General features: G+C 50.7%; 1 protein-coding gene across 3 annotated transcripts in view; it reads left to right on the top strand.

Moving 5' to 3' along the window:
- Pp2a-29b (Protein phosphatase PP2A regulatory subunit A) overlaps positions 1-26,272 on the top strand; it is a 50,529-nt gene that overhangs the window by 20,520 nt on the left and 3,737 nt on the right. The window contains exons 3-6 of one of the 3 annotated variants that reach the window (XM_077707832.1): positions 12,610-12,710; positions 14,420-15,810; positions 18,216-18,307; positions 22,488-22,531. In XM_077707832.1, coding sequence (XP_077563958.1) covers positions 12,610-12,710; positions 14,420-15,810; positions 18,216-18,307; positions 22,488-22,531 — 1,628 coding nt within the window. Of the gene's footprint in view, positions 1-12,609; positions 12,711-14,419; positions 15,811-18,215; positions 18,308-21,249; positions 21,327-22,487; positions 22,532-26,272 lie in introns of those variants that run through there. The other 2 variants (XM_077707833.1, XM_077707834.1) reach the window with 2 other exon arrangements.

Genomic DNA, 26,272 nt, shown 5'->3' with positions numbered 1-26,272 from the left:
ACAGACGTCAAGCCACACATAAGGCAACACTTGCGCAGAACATGGCAAACACACTGGAATGAACAGACAGACAACAAACTACATGTAATAAAGCCACACTTGGGACGGTGCACATCTGACTCACACAACAGACACATGGAAGTTGCCTTGGGTAGGCTGCGGATAGGGCACACCCATGCAACGCACTCGTACCTGCTGGCGGGATCTTCTAGACCCCAGTGCAGCAGGTGCGGAGAGGCCCTATCCGTAGTGCACATACTAATCACATGCAAGGCACTTCACACAACACGGCACAAACACTTCAGAGAACTCTACAGACAACATATTCCCCTACATCCATCATTTTTCCTAGGTGATGATGCCATTGTTTCCGTGAAACGTGTGTTTGAGTATTTGTCCGACGTCAAGTTTTTAAACCTCATTTCCTATCACGCATCATGAAATCTGGCCCTATACACCAGCCATGCTCATTGTCGTGTTGTGATTTTACTTTTGTTTTTGCTGATTTTACTTAGTGTTTAAGGTTTCACCCCTATGATCGACTATTGTTTTGGCGCTCTTTGCCCCAGTTGGCCTTGCGCCATAAACATCCAACGATCATCATCATGAAACGATACTTGTTAGCTTGAAGCAGCGCAAGGAGGTTTATGCGGCCCATTTCTACAGTCAATAACATGTGAATAGCAGATCATGTAGATTTCTGAAGTATGACCAATGCGCGATTACAGATAAAGTCAGAAACCATATACGTATTGCACGGCGGAGCCGAAACCAAAACTGTCTCGAACTCCCACGAAATGTATCACAAAACTACACTCTTACAATTTCACTTCATGCCAATAGCACTAATATTTTTCCTAAGTAAAAAACAGCACTGACAAAAGCACAATTGCGTATGCATGAAATTTAGTACGTTAAACAGCGTCCAATTGTATTTCAAGACAAGTTCGCCTCACAGAAAACGTCACGTGACGTGCTTGGACGATACCCAGGATTTTGAACTTCTATGTACAAGCAGATGATTGTTTGTCAATGTTATTGTTTTAGAAGTAGCTCTACTACTACTGGCAACAAGCGCATGTGTCGGAATGTAGTTACAGTTTATTTTTGGAGAGTTGTTCAAACCAGTTTCAGTTTCGGTTCCCCGCAGCAAAATGCTTGGCGCCCAACGTTATCGCTGGTTGGATGTCATTGTCGGCGGCATTATAGCTCAGATAGGGTTGTTGCCAGACGCGCTTAAAGTCATAGCGTGTACTAGATGACGGGTTCGCAGTGGCTGCACGCCCTACGCAGCATCGGAGACGCTCAGCTTCTCCCTCAACTTAGGAGCTTGCCTTGGTTGTCTCTGTGTCTTAAGGGGCGCGTTCGCATGAGGCCGGCAGTCGGCGGATTCAGCACTGTGCCTCCAAGCTGCCGGTGATATGTCAGCACCATGCCAACGAAAACTCGCCAGCGCGTCAGTGTCTGTCTGCTTGTAGTCGAAACTCGCTCATAATGCAATGATTATTGCAGCGCAAAATGGTGAATGCTGTAGATAAAACGTTGCCTATACAAAAAAAAAATAAACTGCCCCTCCCCCCCCCCCCCCCCAAAAAAAAAAAAAAATCAACCAGAGATTCGAACCTCCTGCTACGATGCACTGAATCAAGTGCTTCAGAGCACATGTCTGTTACAGTGTTAGCACATGAGCAGCGCCCCCACGCGGCACTGATAGTTTTATGTGCAAGCCTGGCACAGCGGCGAGTGGCCGTTTTGGGAAAATAAACACCGTTCGTTCTGGGCAAACGGCTCGGCATGTTCTCATGTCTCTCACGGGCCTGTTGGCCTACTGTTCGCGGTAGTCACTTCCCACCGCTCGGCCATCCATACTTCTACACATGTAACAACTGGCGACGAGGATGAAAGAAAGTTTAACATGACTCTTCGTTCCCGCACCGCTCTGCCATCCGTTCACAATGCCAAGTTTCGGCAACCTCGAGCCGTTCGAGGGGGGAGGAGACGACTGGCCCTGTTACGGGGACCGGCTCCAAGCATTTTTCTTGGCCAATGATGTCGCCCCAGAGAAGCGTACTTCCGTATTCATCAGCTGCTGCGGGCAGAAAATGTAGGCTTTGCTCCGAAATTTCGTCAAGCCCGCCAAGCCCAGTGACAAGACGCTGGAGGAGATTCTTTTAGTTCTTGGAAGCCATTACTGTCCGAAGCCATCTGCCGTCGTGCAGCATTTTCGTTTCAACCGCGGAAGGGGAACTCGTCAGCAACTTCATCGCAGCACTTAAGAGCCTTCCCGAGCACTGCAACTTTGGTGCTGAACTCGAAAGCATGTTCTGCGACCGCATCGTGTGTGGCATCAACAGCGCGGACGTCCAAACAAGACTGCTGGAAAAACCGGACCTCACCTTCGACGATGCCGTGCAGACCACCCTGGCAATGGAAGCAGCAAAAAGGGACGCAGGCGAGATAGCCCAAGCTAACACGAGCAGCGCTTTCTCGACTCACCGTGTCTCTTCAGGCTCGGGGGGCGTCACCTGCTACTGCTGCGGGGACGGACACCTTGCATCGAAGTGCAAGCATGTGAAGTCAATCTGCAATTACTGCCACAAACGAGGTCACTTGGCGAAGGTGTGCAATACGAGATGAAAGGACAGCCAAGCCCAAAGCAACAGCCCTTCCAAGGCACGTTCGTTCTCGGCACGAAGTTCACCGTCGTTGAGCAACCGTCATCGTGTGAATACCGTCCGCGAGGAGGACGCCGCTACAACTTCAGCTTCTGAAGTTTTCGACATGTGGCAAGTTCACTACGCCACGCCGCCTCCGCCTTTCACCGTTAAAGTTGACGTTTGCGGCAAGCCGCTCTGCATGGAAGTGGACACGGGGGCAAGTGTCTCCGTCATGGCCAAGTCGCGTCTTCTTCAGCTTTTGCCGTCGGTTTCTGTGCAGCCGTCACAGGTGCTGCTGCGAAGCTGTTCCGGGGAAGTGAAAAAGGTTGAAGGCAAAGCTGACGTCAGCGTGAAGTTTCATGGCAAGGAGGCCGACCTACCTATTTTTCTTACCGGGGACGGATCGCCCATTCTTCTAGGACGCAACTGGATGCGTGAGCTGGGCATCGGCGTTTCCGACGTTGAAGTGAACATCCACGCACTTTCCGACGTTAAACACCTAGTCCAAGACTACGCCAAAGTGTTTGAAGAAGGCCCGGGTACGATCAAGGGTGCTAAAGCTTCTCTACATGTTCCTTCAGATGCTCCGCCTCGGTTCTTCAAGCCACGCCCACTGCTGTATGCCTTGACAGATGGAGTCACTCAAGAAATCCAAAGATTAAGAAGAGATTCCATTCTTGTTCCAGTCAAGACAGCAAAGTGGGCTGCACCCATTGTTCCTGTGACCAAAAGGGATGGACGCATCAGAATCTGTGGAGACTTTGGTGTCACCATAAACCCAGTGGCAACAGTGGAACAGTAGCCCATTCCAAGGATCGAGGACCTGTGGATTGTGCTTGCTGGAGGTGAGAAATTCACAAAATTAGATTTGCGAGATGCGTACCTGCAAGTTGTCCTTGACGAGGCCTCTAGAGAGTACGTCACCATTTCGACGCATATGGGGTTGTTTCAGTACACCCGGTTGCCTTTTGGTGTTTCATCTGCTCCAGCCATATTTCAGCGTGAGATGGAGAACTTGCTCAGGGGACAGCCACACGTAGCCGTCTATTTCGACGGCTTTCTTGTAACTGGCGCAAACGATGCTGAGCACCTTCGCAACCTCCGTGCTGTGCTTAGCAAGCTTGAGGAATCTGGCCTCAAGCTGAAACTTGAAAAATGCCACTTCTTCATGCCACAAGTTGAGTATCTCGGGCACATCATCAGCAAGGAAGGCCTTTCCCCAAACGCTGACAAGGTAGCAGCCATTCTGCATGCTCCTGTGCCTCAAGATGTCAAGGAACGTCAGAGTTTCTTGGGACTTGTCAACTTCTACAGGTGCTTCTTACCCAATCTTTCGTCACTCCTTCGTCGCTGCACTTGCTTCTTTGTGAAGGAAAGAAGTGGGAGTGGGGACAAGACAACAAGATGCATTTACTGCCTGCAAGCACTTGGTGACATCAGCTCCAGTTCTTGTGCATTTAAACCCTGCCAGGCCTGCTTGCCTCGGCTGCGACGCATCGCCCTATGGTATGGGTGCAGTCCTGGCACACAAAGATGCTGATGGCCGGGAACATCCCATTGCTTTTGCCTCGAGGAGCTTGTCAAAAGCAGAACAAAACTACAGTCAACTCGACAAGGAGGCACTGGCTTTAGTGTTTGGCGTGGATCGGTTCCACCAGTACTTGTGGGGCATCTCATTCGAAGCACACACTGACCACAAGCCACTTCTTGGACTGCTGGGTGCCAACAAGCCCGTTCCCGTGCAAGCTTCGCCTCGAGTGGTCAGGTGGGCTCTGAAGCTTTCTGCGTACAAGTACGAACTTGTATACAAGCCTGGCAAAGAGCTCGGCCACGCTGATGCTCTTAGTAGACTGCCTCTGCCAACTGACACCACTGCATTACCACGACCTGCTGACATCTTCTTGCTGGAAGAGGCATATCCGCGACTGCTTTGACCTGGTGTTGTGGCCCAAGCCACTAGAAACGATCCAGTTCTGGGTCATGTTGTTCTTGCTGTTCTGAAAGGAGAAAGCCTCCCAGTGGGACCAGAGTGGAACCCCTTCAACACCAGAAGCTCAGAACTCAGTCTCCATGAGGGTTGCTTACTCTGGGGATCAAGAGTCGTGACAGACCCAAGTTCTTGGTGTTCTTCATGCCAGCCACCCGGGTATCGAGAAGAGCAAGGTGATTGCCAGGACCCATGTTTGGTGGCCAGGCATTGACAATGACATTGCCAATAGTGTGAAGAGCTGCGCCACGTGCCAGACAACATCGAGCTGCACAGCCGGTTCAGCAGACGCCATGGCCTTTTCCACAGCGACCCTGGTCAAGACTTCACATTGACTTTGGGGGCCCATTCCTAGGTCACACGTTCTTGGTTATTGTGGATGCGTTCTCAAAGTGGATAGAAGTCTTTCCTGTGTCTTCCACATCTGCAGAAGCTACCATTTCTGCCTTGAGAATTGCATTCGCTCAGCATGGCCTGCCTGACGTCATAGTTTCCGACAACGGTCCTGCCTTCACCAGTGCCCAGTACCTTGAGTTCTTAACTCGAAATGGAATACGCCGCATGCTCGTACCGCCGTATCACCCTGCTTCAAATGGTGCAGCTGAACGAGTGGTACCAACGTTACTAGAATAGCTTCAGTTGTTAAACTCTCCGCCGGCGCCCCTGCTGGCGGCGCCGCTCCATCTTGCTCCGCAGCAGACGCTCCGCCACAGCCGGCCGCAGCCTAAAATCTCTCGCGGACGGAGTGCTTGTGGCCATTTCACGCGTATTTCTACGTCTGCTGGCATAATCCGTTAAAGAACCTGTGATACCAGGCGGAACCGGTATCTATCCACAGCGGCTTGGTATGTTTCCTTGCGTATTTCGCTTTGAAACTGGGTCTCCGCCGCTGTTTCAGTAATGTAGCAGTAAAATACACGCGTACTCTTCAATAAAGTTTGATGATGCGGGCATCAAGTTTGTGAAAGTGCCAGAGGGGCCCAGCAAGGTGTTTACACTCTGGTCAATTCATCCTTCATTCTGTACAGGCCAGTATCGCGTGGCCGTGTGAAAGATGTGCGGTCGTTCTCCTGTTTCCGCCGCTAATTCACCCCCGAGAAGTCATGGCAAAATTTCTCCGTCCTGTTTTTTTTTTTTAAGCGGAGCTTATCTGGCTAGGGTTCCATGTACTTTTACTGTCTGGGGACGCGCACACATGTGTATCCTAGAAATTATCGCCATCTATGATCAGAAGGAAATAAATGTTGTTCTTACCTTTCCCCTGTACTCTGTATCAATCCCATGTCGCGTGCTAAGAAGCTTCCGTGGTCATCCACCTTTACGTGAATGAGCTTTTTTTCTCTCTGCATGTTACAATGTGGCTTAATCTGATTTGGGTCAGTTGCCAACCAGCTAGTGAAAACACCTTTACGATTCACAAAGCAAACAGCCCAACTGTTATAAATCAACAACTCGCGTTTTGAAATGAAATGTCTTTATTTCCATAAAACAAGTGCAATTTTATGGACGAAATTTAGGGGGAAAAGTTATGGGTAGACAACTTTACTGGCCCTAAAATCCATGTTGGCAGGCTGCAGCGGAGTAGGAGCCCCGACTAACAAGGGAAAAAGTAAAGCAGAACCTACAAATACAACTACACCTTACAATCCCAAAATTTCACGAATATATATATATATATATATATATATATATATATATATATATATATATATATATATATATATATATATATATATATATAGTGGGGTTTATTGGCAGGAACATATAGCAAGGCCTGAGTATCGCGGAGTCCAAATGCGTCCAAGCAAGCTCTCGGGTTGGGGCACCAGTCTCGCGCACAGCGCTCTGGATGGGGCTGTCTAGCCCAGATTCAAGCACGTACCCACTTGTGGTGGATTGTCCCATATCCAAGCACATACATCGTCTGACGCGAGACGTGCACGGCACACACCCATTTTAGGAAGTGGCCGTGATATCTTCATTACAATATATATATATGTGCACTGTGGACATGGCTATAGTATTGAAGAAAAAACAATGTACAGTATAATTTCGCACGAGGAAGAAAAGTGCCCGCAGCGTGGAAGTTTACAGCAGCTTGGGCCGCTTTCTCGCTGCCTTTACGGAAGACTGGAACCTCGATGCTGCTCCAGAAGCCTGGAGTAAGAGTACATGCATGTTGCCAGGTAAAATTTAATAACGCGTGCACTGAGTTCCTGAAAGTGCAAGGGGCACCCAACACGACTGGGCGTATTTTCCGACAACTCTTCTGGAATTGTCCAGAATAAGTCGCCAAAATCCTTGTTTGACTAAGTGTGCCGACGCACTCGATGCCTGACAGCATGCACGTTAGAGCTCCAGACGGAATGTTTAGGGCGCCAGGCACAAAAGACCGAAGCTCAATCTTCCACGCCGAGAGATGCGTCGCATCGCTGGGGGCAGAAAGAAGTGGTGCTCCGACTTGTTGACATCGTTCCGGTAGCCGCTAGTGCAGCCACGAACGCAGCACATCGGCATGGACCTCGGGAACACAGCACGTCGACTGATGTAGCGAACATACGCAGCGAAGGCTACAGTTGACCGAAAACCACGTGCGAGCGAGCGTACGCTGGTTCCGCCCGTTGACGCGGCAGGCTAGGGGAGAGGTGAAGCTTGATGCGACTGCAGCGCGGCAGAGTTTTACAACTGAAGCTATTCTAATAACGTTGGTACAAACTGTGAAGAACAAACTCAAGAAGTCTGGCTCTGGGAACTTCCAAACGCAGATCTCCAGGTTCCTGTTCCACTACAGGACCACACCACATGAAGTTACAGGTCGGCCACCGTGTGAGCTTTTGACGGGAAGAATGTTCAAGACTCTGTTGGATGTCCTGAGGCCAAGCCTGCTGGCATCTGTACTTCTAAAACAACTCGAGCAGAAGTTGTATGCTGACAGAGGGTCCCGGCAAGCCCCATCACTGCAGCCAGGTGATGACGTGTATGCGCGAAACTTCCGCAGGGGTACACCTTGGGTGCCAGCCAGTGTTGTGGACGTCACTCCGTCACCAGCCCATGTTCGTTTTGAAGGTGGCACCTTGGGAAACCGACACAGCGACCACTTGCGCCTTGTGCTGGCAGAAACACTGCTGACCTCTCCTGAAACTGCTATCGCTGCAGCTCCACCACAGCTGGAGCCGCCGCCTCTCCATGCACCAGCTGTTCCTCCGGAAGTGCCTCGTCAGGAACAGCCACCTGGAAATAGCTTGCCTTGGACAGTGACGGGGCTGCGCTCAACAGTGGTGTGCACGTTAACAGTGACTCTGTTAACGTGCACACCCCTAGCACACCGAAGTTGCGACGTAGCACGAGGACTAGGAAACCAGTGAATAGGCACTCCCCATAGTCTTCTCCTAAGAGGGGAGGAGTGTTACAATGTTAGCTCATGTGCAGCGCCCCCACGCGGCGCTGATAGTTTTATGTTCAGCCGTGCAAGCCTGGCACAGCGGCGAGTGGCCATTTTGGGAAAATAAAGACAGTTTGTTCGGGGCAAACGGCTCGGCATGTTCTCATGTCTTTCGCGGGCCTGATGGCCTACTGTTCGTGGTAGTCACTTCCTACCGCTCGGCCATCCGTAATTCTACACATCTAACAATGTCCATGCCACATTTCTTTCTAATATGCATGAAAAATGTGCGGTTATTATGCAATACAAAAGTTAGCTGTTATCCAAGAAGAATAACACCACAGCAGCTACAATAAGGCAGCCGCCAAATCCTCAGCAAGCAGTCACGCGCGTCCAACAGGTGCAGCCACTCTGGTGGGCACCTTTCCTGCGCATAGATGCTCTCCACCAACGTAGCCAGCTCCCAGAAAACTGACTTCCTTGGGTGGGGGAATTCCGCATGCTGGTGAGCCATGCGGCACTTCTGCAAGCTGTACAATCCCATCACAAAAAATATATCATAGGGCACTCACTACCCAGAGAAGGCAAGAACCGCATTGTGTGAAGGGACATGGACACGTAAACGTGTCCATGTTTCTTTTAACAGTTTTTTGCAAAACATCCCATAAAACCACTACATCCCGGCACAAAACAAAGCAACGATTAATGGCTTCCGGTTTATATAAGTGGCAAATCATCAGACCAAGAGATAGACATTCCTTTGTAGCGCAAGTATGTTTTCACTGAGAGTTATGACGTAAGCAGCTTAAAGGAAAATTTTTTTGCGTTTGTCAAATCCACACAAATATGTTTTTCTAGAGTCTGTGTTCTTGAGGCGGGTAAAAAGAGATTGCACATTGGCAATCATGCTGCTGACCTCTCTGCTAGCTCATCCTGCACAAAAAGTGTTTCCTGTACATTGGATTTACGCTTTACAAAGACAGTATTTGTCGATTTTTTGGCCTATTGCTTACATTAAATTCGCTGAATCTTCTCCCACTTTTTATTGGCCTTAGATTTTCTACTAGCGCACCAGTTGCGCGGGCAAATGCAGCTTATAGCTCCCGTGAAGTGAACTGAGTGAAGCGTCGTAAGCCAATATACGTATTGCATGTGCGCTAGTGTAGAGATACATTGACTTGGACTTTTTTCAAACTAGCAAAATAAAGCCACATTCCTCCGGCCTTAATTATTGCCATGGCTTAGTTTTAACTTGGGGAATGAATTGCGACGACCCACGGGTGGCTGGCCTTGGGTCGGCGAGCCGCAGTGGGCGCAGTCAAGCTGAGCCTACAAGAGTAAACGTCATAGGAAATTAAATCGGCAAGGAGGACGCAGAGATTAGGACAACACATTAGAATTATTTTTCCACAAAGAAAGTCGCGCAAACGCAACCAGGATGGTCAAAACCCAGTCTAGGGACTACAGACTATAATTTCAAAAAGTAATCCCCCCATGTTTACAAATAACTTCACCGTCACCTTTGGGTAATCAGACTTCGATACACAAGGTGATGCGTATAGAAAAACGTCACAGGTGGTCCTTTCCGCATGTGTTTGTGGTCATTCCTGTTGTGAAAGGTGCATATTCGTGCCTTCCGAAAAAAAGAAAAAAAAATTCGTCCTCAGTCACATTTGGACTTCGTTAGAACGGTGGCTTGGGCTATTTGGCGCATACTTACTGAATTCGTAACAGCGCAAAAAGAGGTGCAAAAAACACCGCCGTGTTTAGTCGTTTCTTGTCCCGTCTTTTTGCGCTTTTTGAAGTCAGTCAGCCACATTTAAATGCTTGAAGAATTTGGTGGGTATTCTCAAGCCTCTGCCGACACTATGGCCAACACAAATCGCGCAGGTATTGCCATCCACTAAACGGTCGAATACGTGCTGAGACGTCCCACAGACCGCTAAAACGTGCCACTGCATTTCTAAAAACAAATATGCACCTTCCACTCTTACAAGAAGTGGACAAAAACGAATCGCCAAGCTTCGTCTTGGAGCTGCAACAAAGAACTCAATAGACTTTCACCGAACTGCGTCATAACAACATAATATCGGTTCTGGGAAATTGGGAAGGGTGACGCAAATACACTGCACTGTCGCCCTTGAGGGTTTAATATCCCGCCGTAATTCAGCTTACTCAGTTCCTTAGAACAGTTGAATGATCACAGACGAACCAAACATTGCCTTTCGGGCTTTACCCGTTCACTCTGGTGAGGCCGGTATTGCGCACAGTCTTGCGCAGGGTCTTAAGGCAGTGGAGTAAAATGGTTATAAATAGTTAGGCTTCCAGGTAGAAAGAGTGAAGTTATTTGAATGATATAAAGGGGACTTGTGCACTCCCGTGAACCCATCTAAATTATAAAATAAAATAGCAAAGTGCACAATTGAGGAATTGAATGTTTGCAGATTTCAGGTAGGCTTGCTTAAGTGCTGCACGTGTCCATGCGGCGGGAAGGAACTTGAGTTCGTTCGTGGGAAGGTATTATTTTGTGATAGGTGATGGGCGCTTTCTTGCTAAGGGGAATTTAATATATCTCGCACACCCTAACACAGGCACACACAGGCATAAAGGAGAATCCAGCGCATTCGCAGAAATGTTTGTTGTGGCCGCTCTTCAGTCGATGCGACAGTGATAGCATATACCTCGTAAACTACCGTATTTTCCGGTGTATAAGTCGCGGTTTTTTTCTGAAATTTTCGTTGGTGCGTCTTATCCACCAACAAATCCGGTTCGCGACAGCCGCGCGTGGCCAGCGCACGTTGAGACACAGCTCTATGGTCTAAATGAATCCGAAGCCCACCGCTACGGCGTTTCTCGTAGCCCATAAGCCGCTTCGGGACGTTAAACCAAAGAATTTGCAGCTTTTTCTAGTCAAAAACAATGATAATGGCCTGCGACAACCGCACGCCACTTTCGGCCACGTGCCAGTTCAGAATAAATTCAGGGTAACATCAAACTGGGTTGCAAAAACAAAATGCAGCTCATGCATTATTACGGACAGTTACTCTGAAGGAGGTAAACGTGCTGCTATTTTTTAAAATGACAGCTTGCTGATAAGTTTCGATTTTCGGTCCGCTTCCGTTCGCGTCACTACCGTCCGCCATGACACCTTTGTTGCACTGATTTACGACAGCACCATGCATGGAGGAAAGAAAGCACGCAAGAGACGCGCGATGTTCGGAGAGGTGGCCAAATGGGTCTCCGACTCTTGGGACTCCATTTCTACAAAAACAGTTGTAGCCGGGTTGATAAAGGCCGGAGTAATCCGGTCTGCGAGTGGTGACGATGTTGGCGAAAAAGACAGCGAGTCGGAGGACGACAGCGATGTGCCGGCGGAACACCCACTTGAAGTTGCTGAACTGTTTATTTGTTAGCGATTCAGAGGAAGACTTCGATGGTTTTGCCTAAACGCCGTCTGTAAGTACATGTCATCTGTGTGTATCAATAAACCATTTTTGAGAAGCTCTGTCTAGACTTTGGGCGGTATATGCACGCGTGTAGCCATCCTTACGGGGGGATGCGTTCTTAGGCAGCGGCCGCCGCAACCATGTACTTACGCTGCACTTTCTAACAATATGATTCACTATGAGTTTACCTTATTAACAAGTGCGTCTTATACACTGGTGCGACTTATATACGTTTTTTTTTTTTTTTTGGAAAAACTGTCATTTTGAGGGGGGTGTGACTTATACAAAGGTGCGACTTATAGACCGGAAAATACGGTAGACATTTCATCTTCGTGGAGCTGTTGTTCGGAAATAGCATTCCTGACCAGGTGGAAAGGCGAACGCCGGGAGTACATTAAAATTTAAATTATCGTGTACCTAAGCGAAGTTATGTGCTCGCACCTGAAACGCAGACGTTTTCGCTATTAATTTGGTGAATTGGGTAGTGAAGGTGATTGTAGAGTGCTTCAGACGTTCATATAATATGGAGGAGCCTGAATGTACAATGAGACGAAAGATCCACCGAGACGGAAGGTCCAATCGAGCCTGAATGTCCAACGAGACGAAAGATCCAACGAGACGGAATATCCAATGTTGGACCTCTCGTCTCGTTGTATCTTTCGTCTCGTTGGACCTTTAGTCGCTGAATCCTCGGAAAACACCCCCAAATAACCAAAGCTGCAACCGTTTCCAATTACGTAATGTTTTTTTTTTGTTAAATAACCTATGACCCACTTAATTATTTCTTGAGGTATGCCAATAGCCTTCATTTTGTTAATTAGCTTAAAGTGAGGGTTTAAGGGTAATTAGTTTAAAAATGTGTGAGCTGATGCAGCGCCTAAAAAGGATGTACGATTTTTTCGCGGGACCGTCAGCGGCAGGATTGTGGAAGTACACGCCCAAAGGTGACGTAGTGCACTCGCGTCGGGGGGCTTGCCTCTGCTGCGCTCATTGGCCTGCATGTCGCCCTCTCCTGCATGGTGCCGCTCCTCCTTCTGCGCGGGCGAGGCGTGCACCCTGCTAGGCACGCTCAAAGGTAAAGCCCCGCCGGCCCTGGCGAGTGCGCCCAGTGAGGGAGGGCCCCTCCCCCTTGCGCAGACACCATCTACGACGAGGACGAGGTGCTCCTGGCGCTGGCCGAGCAGCTGGGCAACTTCACGCCCCTCGTGGGCGGCCCCGAGTTCGTCCACTGCCTCCTGGTGAGTGCTACATTTTGCATATGCATGCACATTTGAGTTTAGCTCTTAGTAACCGACAAGTTAACGTTAGGCGGGGCACTTTTAAGCTTACGTTCAAGAAGCAAAACTTGTGGAATGCAGGTGAACATTGGTTGTTGATGTGAAGGTTATTGTTTACTATCACCAGAGTCTTTCAATGCTTAACTGGTCACGAAACTTTGGCACTAGTTTCATATAGGGACCGCGGGCGCCACTACAGGCCCCACCGCCGCACGTGGGGCATATTGGCCAGCTCTTGGCGTGCAAACGCTCGCTGCTTTTGGTGTCTGCAAGCTGATTAAGTGTGCTTTTTTTTTTCGTGGTAGTTAGCGGTGAATAGTCGAGTCATTGTGTATATCACCTGCCTTCAGTGGGGTTTTATTTTTCTAAAGTAAATTACCGTAGACTTCGGCCGCGAACGGCAATGGCTTCTGCGTCCTCTGGCACAAGCGCTGTGCCGTCGTGTTTACGGATTTTTAAATCTCTTTTGCTTCTTTTCTTAAAGCAGAAGTTGTAAATACCACACATACGGCAGCTTCGTAGTCACGGACTGCTGCGAGCTTAGCGATAATACAATAAAAAAAGTGAAAGAAACCAAGTACGCGCGCATAATGAATCCCCTGATTGCTCTGGGATGCACAGAACGCTCAAAGATATGGCCCAATAGTACTGTTGTTTCGATGAGTGGGTACATACTTAAGAACCGCTAAAAACGCTGCAGAAACGCGAAGGACCAAAACACGAAGAGCACTGTGTGTCTTTCCGCTTCAACGCTTTGCAATCCTTGCAAAAAGAAGGAAGCGAAAAAAGAGCAATCAAACTGATTTTATCACACGGAACGTCAATATTACGAAGGGAGACAAAAGAGCGTGGTCCAGCGTACAGAAATTTATTTTTTTGCGCTGCGATGTGCAGCATACAGAGGAAACAGAATATTGCCACGTAGCCAAGAACGACGCAAAGCTTTTCTGAACGAAGTTTATCAAAGCGACCTCCTGCTCTACAACAGACTAGAATGAAACACAAGCAGTCCGCAGTGTGATGGGCACAGATGAACGTCGATAAAGTTGCGCGGCGTTTGCTATGCATGCATTACTCTCGGAACGTTATTAATTTCAGATCCATTGAATAGCATCGAGAACATTGTCGAAGCAACAAAAAATCAAGTTAGCGACAAGGTGACACCCTTTCCATATCAAACAATATTGCCCGACGGGACGTACGACAAAAAGAGCAAACGGCGCTCCGGTTGAAACGTCAGATAAGAAAACCGGAAGCGGCCACGTGCGGTTACAAAACAGACAAAACGAACCTTAAGAGATAATTCGCGGAAATATGAAAAGTAAAAGCACAAGGACGTCCCAAAGCTTTTTTTACATGCGAGCCTCAGCGCAAGGTAATGCAAGTTTGCAAACAGGTAATGAAGCCGGCTACTACTGGACTGATCTGACAAAAATCCGGCTTTAAGTTAGCCTTGTACAATTTTAGGTCCAGGATGCTCTCAAAAGGGAACATTGTTTTGTTTTTTTCATTCTCACACACAGTGCATTCCCACACACTGTCACACACTTATAATCGAAGCTGAAATTTCCAGTTTCTTGCCTTGGAATGGCGCGCCTCTATTGACCAGTGAAGCATGGAAGGACTCTGCTATCATGTAGCCTCGTTAGGGTTAAACCTTGTTTTGGCAGCCCCCGCTGGAGAGCCTGGCCACGGTGGAGGAGACGGTGGTGCGGGACAAGGCGGTGGAGTCGCTGCGGGCCATCTCGCAGCAGCACAGCGCGGCCGACCTGGAGCAGCACTTTGTGCCGCTGGTCAAGCGGCTGGCCTCGGGCGACTGGTTCACGTCGCGCACCTCGGCGTGCGGCCTGTTTGCGGCCTGCTACCCGCGCGTGTCGGCGGCGGTGCGCGGGGAGCTGCGCAGCCACTTCCGCAACCTGTGCCAGGACGACACGCCCATGGTGCGGCGGGCGGCGGCCGCCAAGCTGGGCGAGCTGGCGCAGGTGGTGGAGCCCGAGTGGCTCAAGGGGGACCTGGTGGCCATGTGGGGCTACCTGGCCCAGGACGAGCAGGACTCGGTGCGCCTGCTGGCCGTCGAGGCGTGCGTGGCCCTGGCCGCGCTGCTGCCGCGCGAGGAGCTCGAGCCCCTGCTGCTGCCCACGCTGCGCCAGGCGGCCGAGGACAAGAGCTGGCGCGTGCGCTACATGGTGGCCGACCGCTTCACGGACCTGCAGCGCGCCCTGGGGCCCGAGGTGACGCGCGCCGACCTCGTGCTGGCCTTCCAGAACCTGCTCAAGGACTGCGAGGCGGAGGTGCGCGCCGCGGCCGCCCACAAGGTGCGCGACTTCTGCCAGGGCCTGCCCGCCGAGGTGCAGGAGCAGGTGATCATGGCGCACGTGCTGCCCTGCGTCAAGGACCTGGTGGCCGACCCCAACCAGCACGTCAAGGCGGCCCTGGCCTCGGTCATCATGGGCCTCTCGCCCATCCTGGGCAAGGCCAACACGGTGGAGCACCTGCTGCCCCTGTTCCTGTCGCAGCTCAAGGACGAGTGCCCCGAGGTGCGGCTGAACATCATCTCGAACCTGGACTGCGTCAACGAGGTGATCGGCATCCAGCAGCTGTCGCAGTCGCTGCTGCCGGCCATCGTGGAGCTGGCCGAGGACGCCAAGTGGCGCGTGCGGCTGGCCATCATCGAGTACATGCCCCTGCTGGCCGGCCAGCTGGGCGTCGAGTTCTTCGACGAGAAGCTCAACGCGCTGTGCATGACGTGGCTGGTGGACCACGTGTTCGCCATCCGCGAGGCCGCCACCCAGAACCTGCGCAAGCTGGTGGACAAGTTTGGCCGCGACTGGGCCCAGGCCACGGTGATCCCCAAGGTGCTGGCCATGTCGCGCGACCAGAACTACCTGCACCGCATGACCTGCCTCTTCTGCGTCAACGTGCTGGCCGAGGCGTGCGGGGGCGAGGTCACCGCCCGGCTCATGCTCGCCACCGTGCTGGCCCTGGCCGCCGACTCGGTGGCCAACGTGCGCTTCAACGTCGCCAAGACCCTGCAGCGCATCGCCCCGCTCCTCGACCCCCCGTGAGTAGTCTGCTGCTGATGGACTGGTGTGGCAAAGCTTTTGTCATCATTTGGCGTGCTGCTGTGTGCCAGGGAAGGGCAGAAAATGGAAGGGACAAGTTTGGGCTGACATATACGTGGGGGTAGTGCCTTATTTAAACGACTGTGAGTAGACTCGAATGCAGGCCGAGTCTGCAGGAAGCAGCCCGTTTGAACTCTGCTGTGAAGAAAGTTCTTCGGGCCCAGGGGGAGGATGGAGCACAGCACAGAAGTGACACAAGCACGGGGCAACGCAGCTGCCTAGAAAATCGTATCACAAAGAGTAGCTATCACAACTAGCAGTACCCCCCATACTCTTCCATCAATGTTCAGTGCTCCTACAAGAGCCGTATGCTCGTGGTGCGCGCAGTAGATGTCAAAAAAGAAAAGCTTTTGTATAAGCATGCACTGTGGGTTGAGCAGGAAGCTTTAATCCCAATCATGAGAGCGCAACCATCGAAGCTACCGGCAGCGGTCACTGCCGCGCAATATCTATCAAAGCAAGCACCATGGCGGCTGACAGAAGCGGCCGCCCGCGATGTCCTTTGATTCGCGAGTACGTTACTCGCATTCAAGAGGCGTTTTGTTCGTCTCTAATTAACAAAATGAGTATTACCGAATCCCTCGAATCAATGCACGGCGCTGACGTAGATACAATCATATCATGTTCAGTGCAGTTCCGAACGTGCTGGTGGAAGGTTAGCCGCTCTAGGTACGGTGGACAAAGGGCACAAATCGGGAATGCCAACTTCCAAAGTTGGCATCGCCTTTATTGCCATGGTGAACGCTGCGCTTCGACTGTAACTATAGAAACGAGGGTGTTGAGCTTTCCTCAGCTCGTAGCACCCCTGATTTCTCATTTTTCTTGCCATTACAAGCGGGACAAAGTTTGATTTCGATTCCAAGTCGACCTACGATCGCGTAAGTACGGTATGCTTGGGAAAGTGGGGAGGCTGCTGTTGGTCGGGCCCTCTTGCAGGAGGCTCGGCGATTGATGAGGTGGAGGGAAGCGAAAAGTTCAGCACACAAACCACTCCAGCCACGATCTGTTCTCGCCACAGGACCCATCTAGTTGCCCGGCACACAGCTCTACCCTTCACTTCCACCGATCTCCGAACCGAGCTTCTTTGTGGCAGAGTTGGTTCTCTTCTAGAATTTCTCTCCAGCTTGTGTGCATGCGTAGGGTGGAGTGTGGAGAGAGGCGGTGGAAATTTGGCTCCAGTGCGTGCTGTGGAGGTGGTTGGGCTGCGTTGACTTCACACACGGGGCTCTACTCTTCCGGCCGATACCTGGATTCGCTGGGACGGCCGAGAGAAAATGGAGAGGGAGGGTGAGGAGGGCGGCTTTCACATGTCGCCTCCAGGAAGCGTGAAAACTTGTGGCCCAGTAGTGCTTGGACCCGACTCTGGGGGGGTTGCGAAGAACACAAGCGTTCTCACGGTCAAGCATATGCTGCCCCTTCTTTGTTTCCCCACACAATTCTCCACATTGGAAAGACCTCCCTCCCGACACTGGGTCATGCCACAATGCTAGTCGCCTGGACAGCCTGGCAGCAACAGCCATTGTTGCCTGCCCACGTGCGGGTCACCTTACATGCTTTAGCTGGGCTTTTGTCGCTGCTTCAGCACACAGTGGTTGCTCTCATTCCTACAACTACCATATCTACACAAAGCAAGTCCTAGACCACTGTTTTTATCTCCGCAATATCAGCCCTGTTTTGCTGTGAGCGTAAAAAAGGAAGCCGTGCAAATGAACTCGCTGTGTGAAAAGTAATACGAAGGAAAAAAGTAATGGCCCTAGCTGTGCCCTAGAGATCCGTATGTGAGCACTGGATAGTGTCTCTTGCTGCAGCGAGAGTTTTGGTAGACGTGGCCTGCTTGGCAGGCTGGCTGTTCATGCCGGCTAGGTAGGGAGCGTTGAAGGGGACAAGCGCTATAGCTGCTGCCTGGGAGCATAGGTGAGGAGGCTGCATTGGTTCCATAAACAGGGCTCTTGCTGCATTGGTGTGCCTACAAATTACGCGCGTGCACCCTCTTATGCCTTTGGTGCTTTAGATCACGGTGCACCTCTCGCACAGATCGCAGGGTTCACCACTCTGCTGGAGCGGTTCAGTGGCTGGTGCATTGTTGTGGCGCCTCGAGAGAAGCACACGAGTACTGGCGATGGTGTGAATGCCTAGCCCCCAGATGTCGAAATGATTGAGGTTCTTCTGGCGCTCAAACAACGGGGCCAGAGATTAGTGGAGGCACCACGTGTGCTGGTTTGGTCAGTGCAACCTGCAGCTTTCTAATCCCTCCTGAATCATGTGCTGCACGAAGGGGCCAAGGTGCACTGGCCCCACGCAGTTTTTGGAGGCTGTGGCCTGTCCCTTTTGCCCTCTTGTGCAGGACCCTGCAAGGCCAGGTGAAGCCGTGCCTGGAGAAGCTCAACACGGACGCAGACGTGGACGTCCGGTACTTTGCCTCGGAGGCCATGGCAGGTGGGCAGCCACAGTTGTACAGCGCAGCTGGTTTCGTGCTAGGGCCACTTCTGGGCCCCTTTCTCGCCTGCAGAGCACTGCCTCATTTTCTGAAAGTTGAGCTATTTCTCTTCCAGTTAGCCAGGTATCCAGGCCCAGGAGTGCGCATTTGAGCCATAGTATCAATTTATAGCACCGACAACCGCTAAAATCTGCCACTATTTAATGCGAAAATAGCATTTTTTTTTGACGGCTCGCCACTGGGGTTCTGCATGCGCTATGGCGCCCATCTTGGTCTCATTTGAGAGTGCATCTGTCTGTTTCCAAATCCCCGCCAGAACCGCTTCGTTTCGTCCATTGGTTGCGAGTATAACCGGGGTAGGAAAAAGACGCCGCCCTATTGGCTACTGACTGCACAAGATCGCGGGGCGCAATCTGGCTGGCTGAGCGCCGTGGGTCGTCTGCTCGGCACACTCATGTATTCGTGTGTGCGATGATCGGCTAAAGCCCTGGATGCCATAAAAATAAAGTAAACATGTCTATCAATAACCGAAAGGATGAACGAACAGTACAGTCGAACCCCGCTACAACGAACTCCGCTTGAACGAAATTTCCGCTTCAACGAAATATTTCCAATTCCCCGTTAGCTAGCCATTGAAGTCAATGCAACAAAGTCCTCGCCACAACGAACCATTTGTCAGGCTTGCTTTCGCTTCAACGAAATTTTCGATGATTTGGGCTGGGTTTGAACAATTATTTTAAAATAAAATAAGCATAGCGCCAGCTATCTGTAACTTTTTATACATTCAGGACGCTTAGTTTCACCGAATACATGCGCGGTGCACCCACACTGCCACCCAAAAAAAAAAGTCATAGGCGGACACCATTGTTTGATGGTGATAACGATGTGGCTGGCCGTCTTTACATGAGGCGGCAGGCCGGTTCGCCAAGCCGGTGCTACAGCCAATCCGTATCCAGTTGAAATCGCACTAATGTGCTCCGCTGCTGGCGCGGCACCGTCATGTATGCGTTGTGAGCAGCTGTCCTTGCCGTTTTCCTTCTACCTTTCTTCATAGCCAAGAGCAAAAATCATGTTTGCATGTTCGGTCATGAAGCCAAGTCATCCTATCTTAGTTGCGAGCACGCCGTGCTGTTCAATGCAAGCGCGCGCGTCTTGCCTGCCAAGGTCAGTAGCTGCCATGCCCGGTCAGAGGATAAGATAACGGCACTGCTCCTGCCACAAGTGAGAGGGGGGCTTCTGACAGTCTAGCAGCTATCTGCAAGTAATCAGCTCGGTGGACACACCTTGTTCTACAGCAATATGTTTTGTGCCTGCATTTCTTCACCCCCCTCCGTTACGCGATCTTTGCGTGCAGTGAAAAAACATAACCATTGGTATGTTTGTTATCCGAATAACCATGAAGTTATTGCGTGTCACTCCTTTTTCGAAACATTGTGTTATGCTGCCAATGATGCGGAAACATACGGAGCTATTTTTCTGGCTTTTCCGCGGTATGTTGGGGCAGATTTCGCCTCAACGAATTTTCGGTTCAACGAAATTTTTTGCACGTCCCGTCAATTTCGTTGTAGCGGGATTCGACTGTATTACAAAGTGCCTGGAATGCACTTTTTTGCGTGTCTGGCGGCAAGTTACCGTGAGAACGACACCGAGATGATAGCGTTAGCGATATGATTACGGCTGAGGGTGCACTAAGGTGCATTTATCATTAGATCAGCCGCACATAGAAGAAAAGAAATGATAAAATGGGGGTTGCCGAGGCGGGTCGGCCCGCTTCCCGGTGCGCGCTTCCTCATCGGCAGGTTACCGTACAGATGAGAGATTTGAGAATTATAAAGGTTTTCAGTGTGCACAATGCGCAGTGGTGACGTGATATGCGAGCAGGTTAAATCGAAAACGTGCTTATCCCACCTGGCCAAGCGCATGCACGTCGCAGAACAGTGGGGTGCATTCTGTTACCAGCCCCTACGTTGCAACTTGGAGCTGATTCGATCGCAACGAATGAAGCAGCAACAGAACAAAACAAACGTTTACGACGGTGGTGCACGATGGGCAGCTCAGCCCTGCTCGCCAAAGAGAGCAGGGCCGCCCTGCCAACAGCGTGAAAATTGAAGCAACGCTCTGGCTTTGCTTTTGCTCAGTTTTCCTGCCAAGGGCCATCGGTGTACAGAGGATGGCATATCTTCCCATCAACTGATTTCAGCAAACTTGGTTTGCTCGTGTTGAGGGAAAAGCGAGCCACATTCTGAATCGTTTCTTTTTTTCACATGCTTGTCAGTAAAACTTCAACTGCAATTTTCTCAGCTTCCCTTTTTTTTTTTGCATGTGTGCCTAGCCTTACAGACGGTTTCAGAATTTTTTTTTTTTTTCAAAAGATTTCTATGTACGTTCTACCGTTGAATTCGGGATGAAATGATCTGCATGCTGACACTATTTTAATTGCCTCAATGTGCCTCAAATATTTGTTATGAGTAATAATATGAGCTCATGAAGTTTTCTGAAAACTGTACTTGGCATAATTAGACTAATTCTACCCAATCAACTATCTTTAAATACAAATAGCATCAGCATGCATGGCAGGTCTTAATCTACACATTCATATCATTTATTTTCAAAAAATTTGAATAAAAAGCCTCTTAATGGCCCGTAAGAAATGACTTAATAAGGCTCCATTATTTTATTTGTAACTCAAAAAGCAATTATGCCACATAAAAACTAATTACATATTTGAAATGAGGAAAACAAAACTTGTATGCACAGTGATTTTTATTATCATAGACCAATTAACAAAAAAGTTCATTTCAAGACCCTCATCTCCCCTTAAACGTGAATGCGGCTATAGTGCCTTGCATGTCAGAAGACATTTTGAGAGTTCTCTCATTGTGCAAGCACAGGACAGTCTTCAGCTATGACTGTACTTTCTTTTTGAACTTTATTTGCCCAGAAAGTGCCACCCAGGCTGAAGTGACGATGTGTGGAACTTTAGGGATTCAAAGCTGGTGCTGACCAGGTGCTAATTTGGAACATTCGGGAATTAACTGCCTCTCTGCTGAGCGCAAACTTCAAAGCTCACCGAGAAGAGTGATTCTGAACCGTGGGTGCAACTGCGGATGAAGCTTGCCAGCAAACTTTCTCATAATCGGCCCCGACCGGGAAAGCGAAGGCGGCCCATCTCCATGCCCTCTTTTTCAGTGCTCACTTGAGCCACCACACCCAGAGACTGGGGAGCTGCAATTGAAACTGACGACGGGGTGATGCGCCCGTTAGAATGTGGACATCACGGAACTCTTGGCCACTGTGCTGTTTCTGCGGTGCACTGTCGCGAGTGTTTGGGTGTGTGGCAGCAGGGGAGTGCTGCAGTCTTTGGCCACCGTCCGGCCGCGTCTGGAGAGCGCAGGATGCAGGCCGGCTGTGTCCCTGGTGAATGCAGCCTCGGCCCATGCCTTTGGCTTTTGCCTGGCACGCGCTAGCCTCGTCCTGCTGTGTGGACCACTGCGCACCCATCGGGGCAGAACCGGGTGCGCAGAGCAGCGCCTTCCTCCTGGCTGGCCGGTTTCTGTCCTGGCACCGTGTGGTGTGCAAGTGCCAGACAGAAGGGCCCTTCCCCCCCCTCTCGTAGCCTGTTCTTGGGGGGGAAGAGCAGCATAGGCGGAGGAGGCCTTGTGCTGAAGAAGCGGGAAGGAGGAAGGGCACAGCGCTGGCCTCCCTGGCGCTCTTTGTGAACCACTGGGAACCGACTGGCCCGTCTACAACTATGTTTGCTCCGGCAGCAGGGACGCCTCTGAACCCCCCGGGGCCTTTGCATCGGCCATGGTTCCACCGCATGGTGTTGGCAACCAAAATGGGCGCCACAAGAAGCCCCCCCGCAGTGAGCGTGGGCTCCCCTGCGGCCCTGTTGGGAATGTCCCGAGATTCGTGCCAGCCGAGGTGCGCAGCACTGGACAAGCCTCTCGCGTAACGGTGTAAGCACAGCTGCGCGGGATAGGTGTATTCCGGGTACGGGATTGGCACTTGGAGTGTCAGCTGCTGTAGGTGGGGAGGTGCCCTCCTGACAGGGTTGCGTGGGTGGCACGCAGAGGTGATGTGCTTTCCTGCTGTTACTGACTGCCGTGGATAATGGCAAGCAGCTTGCGCGAGGAGCACGCCACTGACAGAGGATGTGCTTGGTTGTCGCCTGTGCAGCCATAGCCAGCCCGGCACCACCTGGACCGACCCCGCCGGCGCCTGTAAGTTCGAGCGGCAGCTAGAAAGCGGTGCGTAAGTGGCCATTAGAGGGGGCAGGGGTAGACGGGCCTCTTGCAGCGCTGGCCGTGCCTGCGGGGCATTTTGGTGCAGCTGCTACTCTGCTCTTGATGACTCACTGGGGCTGTGGCACTTGGCTGAGACCGTGAACTGCCACCAACGGAGGAAGCAACGATGTAGTAACACATAGCAGGGAGCACCCTGAGAGAGACACTCTGAACTCGTGCGACGTCTGCCGACCCACCAGAAGCACAGCGTCTTCTCTGAACCAGTGGCACTCGCCCTCGGGTGCGGCCAGGGCAGACAGGAACACTAGCTGTGTGCAGGGCCATGTTATTCTTCGCAGTTCACGGCCCTTGTGTATCCGAGCACGACCGTTTGCTCCTGGAGTGTGGACTGGTGGTGGGCTTCTGGGTGTTGGCAGTGGGAAGGCTGTGAGCAGCTTGCCGCTCCTCTCGCCCCTGCTTGCCTTGAGAAGGAACCGTCTTTCCTGGGGCTGTGTGGCCGCCGCGATGAAAGTTGTAGTAGATTGCCTAATACGAAAACACCGCAAAGGTGACGTTTTCATAGGTACGTGCACAAAACCTTTCTGAGCCTTTCAAGCAATTTATTGTTTAAAATGTTCGCAAGTGTCCTCAAAGGGACCCAGAAAAGCTTTGTGAAGGTGGCAATCAAATGCATTCAGGTGTTAGAACACATAACGGGGGACTTTTGAGCCAAGTGTGAGCCCCATACATTGTATGGATAATTTGTAAACAATTTTTGAAGATGGCCTTTCTCAGCCGACGAGCGTGACGCCGCAGCGAGCTGCCCCCTGATTCGCCCAATCGCCGGCAAGGTCGGCCACCGGCAGCGTCACTGCCTTTGGCTTCCGGCTGCTCTTCCTCCTTCCTGCGCGATCCCGAGGCAAAGGCTGCAAAGGCGGGTCCGCAGCGATTGACGCGTGCCCAGGCGCAGGAATGTAGCTAGCGCAGAACGAAAGTCGAGCGTCGCGATGTCACATGGCTGTTCCCAGTGTTTCCAGCTGCTTTGAAAGAAGCAGAGAGGGAGGCGTAATCGATCGGCAAGGGGGGAGAGGTGCACTTAATTGCTTCTGGCGCAGCTGATACTGAATGGAGATCAATAATTCCAACGGCATTGCATCGCTATATTGGTCCTACGCCACAATACAGGCCTTTTGTAACTTTTACAAAAGGCTTTTCTGGGTCCCTTTAAAGGGACAGACAACCGATTTTTGTCGAGTATATATTCTCTATACCGAATAAAAGGGCAACACTTAAAGCACCTTGACGAGAAACGGTTTTGCTAATAACGCCCTAGAACTTTCTAAATCGAAATTTTTAGTGCTACGAGCCGTGTGTGTCCCTCCCAAGAATAATGCTGGCAACCATGACATAGAGTAGCTCGGCAACATACTTTTGTCTGTATGCGAAATAAAAAACGGTATTTAAAAACTTGTCCCCAGCTAAAAAAGTTTGAATCGCAGGCTTTTCTGTTCCTTTATGTGTTTTTTTAAGGCACGATCACAAGTGCTGTGGCCCAAGAACTGAGCCTGACCCTGTGTATGATTCCCGCTTTTTCCAGCTTTGCTAGCTCCTCTTCATCAGAGCGTACGGTACTGGTTGCGCCTTACAGAAGGCGGGACATGCTCCTTCCTGGAGCACAGTGCCAGCTTTGAATCCTTTTATCGAACCGTACCCTTGTGCAAATGCATCCCGATACTTCTCGGTGAGGGGCACTTCAGCGTCAACTGCACCACTTCCTGCCATTTTATCCTTATCTTCTCTAGCCAGTTAGGCCCGTACAAAGAAGGCATTCTTGCTCCCTCAGTTTCTTTAGCGATGACCAGGAGCAGGCGCACGCTTTGGTCACATCCACAATGCCTTTTGTCGGCACTGGCGGGCCACTGTAGGCTACAAGTTTCGTGAATTCGGCCTCCGACAACGCAGGCATAGCTGCGCCAGTGCCAAGTTCCACAGCCGCTTCTTTTCCGTCCAGCTCCGTGTTGTCTACAATGGCAGGCGTTCCCGAGCTCCGGTCTGTGTGACAAATCGTTAGCTATTCGTTATCAGAGCCCTCGTTTAGCCTGGTTCACTTCTTTCGTTTTATACATTTTTGCAACATTTCCTTTCTTGTCACCCTTAAAACAAGTTCTGTTCTGGTTTCAACCGGGGGGGAAAAGTCTTTGGCATTCCTTTTTTCTCCGCGTGCCGTTGGTCGGTTGAGCGGTGCTTTACTCGCCGCCGGGTGCGATGTAGTGGCTTGTCGTTGCCACTGCCAGTTGCCCGTCCAGCGTTACTAGTGAACACTTCCTTCGTGCCTTGCCGTGGCTGTAGCAATGCTGCAGGCCCGGTCCCATTTAAGTTCCGCATCCGTCATGGCCACTAGTCAGCAGCGTATTGGGTCCAGCAATGAGACGGTCTCGAAGTGCGTCAATTTCTTGAGGTCGACCACGAACTCCGTCACGCTCTCATGTGCCTCTTGCTTCTGTTGATTGAATCGGTATCTTTCCGTGACCACTGAACGTCTTGGAGCGTAGTGCTTTTTAAAGGAGCCATGAAGAGAAAACACAAGTTTGGTTCATTCAAAAGATTGTCTCGTTAGAATCATACTGACACCACTTTTAACGTAAACTTCGCTCAAATAAGCTACATAATTAGGAAAAACGGGAATGTTCATGCGACCCACCAGCTCATTTCCCGCAACAGAACCTATGATGTCACATGAGCTAAGCTCTGCGATTGGCGGAGGCTGGCAGAAGCAGACGCAAATTAGGTAGAGCTTACAAACTAGACGAACGAGCGATTTGCGCTTAAATTTAGGGCACATTCTTTACAAAGCAATAAGAATGATGGGACAAACAGTGGAAGTTACGAAAGCACATGTAAACATAGAAGTACTGATGCGTTCTGCTGTTCGTGCTGCGCACAGCATGCTTGGTTTAGCTGCACAGCACTACGGGGCTTGGGGTTGTCTCAGACGACACTGGCCGATTGACGCAAGCAACGGTGTCTTACGTGACCCCATTTGTCAAGCGAGCACTGTTTCAGGGAACAAATATTTTCTCCCAGAACAAAAACAAGCCAGGTTTAAATGCGGACAAAAACAAACCAAACGCTTGCCACGGTATGGTGGCGCCATCTAGGTTACGGAACGTAAAGAAACGCGGGAACAAACCAACACCGCTGTACAGGGTGGAGACAACCTTTGAACGGTCCCGTGCCGCCGCAATTGGGCCAACGGGCTCAACGCGTTATTCTTTTCGTTTCCCACGAGACCTAGCAACGCGAAACAGACAATATGATTCAAACTTCTTCAGTAAACCGCGTTGCGGCGATAATTTTAGCGCGGTTTTGACACAATGACTTGCTTCGGCAGCAAGCGAGCAACCGAAAATGGCGGCGCCATTGTATACGTGTCTCTACCCTGTACGGCGGATGCGTGAATGAAGGTACTCTAGGCTGCAGAGCGGTCGGTTCCTGTGATGTCACTTGGGACCACGAAAACGCACGATTGAGCGGGAAAATCAAAATTTTAACCTAAATTGTTTAATTTCTCAGTGAATAAAGCACCGTTTGTATCCGGACAAGCGCTGGGGGCACTATAAAACACGAAATCTTTCGAATAAAACCAACTTGCATTTTCTCTTCATGGCTCCTTTAAGCATGCTCGTAGCTTCTTCGAAAGTCACCTGGTTTGGCGTTTTTGGCAGGAGCAGGCTGCGG

Source organism: Haemaphysalis longicornis, unplaced genomic scaffold, assembly GCF_048455015.1.
Source record: "Haemaphysalis longicornis isolate Haplotype H1 unplaced genomic scaffold, Haemaphysalis longicornis Haplotype H1 scaffold_4, whole genome shotgun sequence".
NCBI lineage: Eukaryota > Metazoa > Arthropoda > Arachnida > Ixodida > Ixodidae > Haemaphysalis > Haemaphysalis longicornis.
Note: the sequence above shows the minus strand (reverse complement) of the source record. Positions and strands in the feature narration are given on the sequence as shown.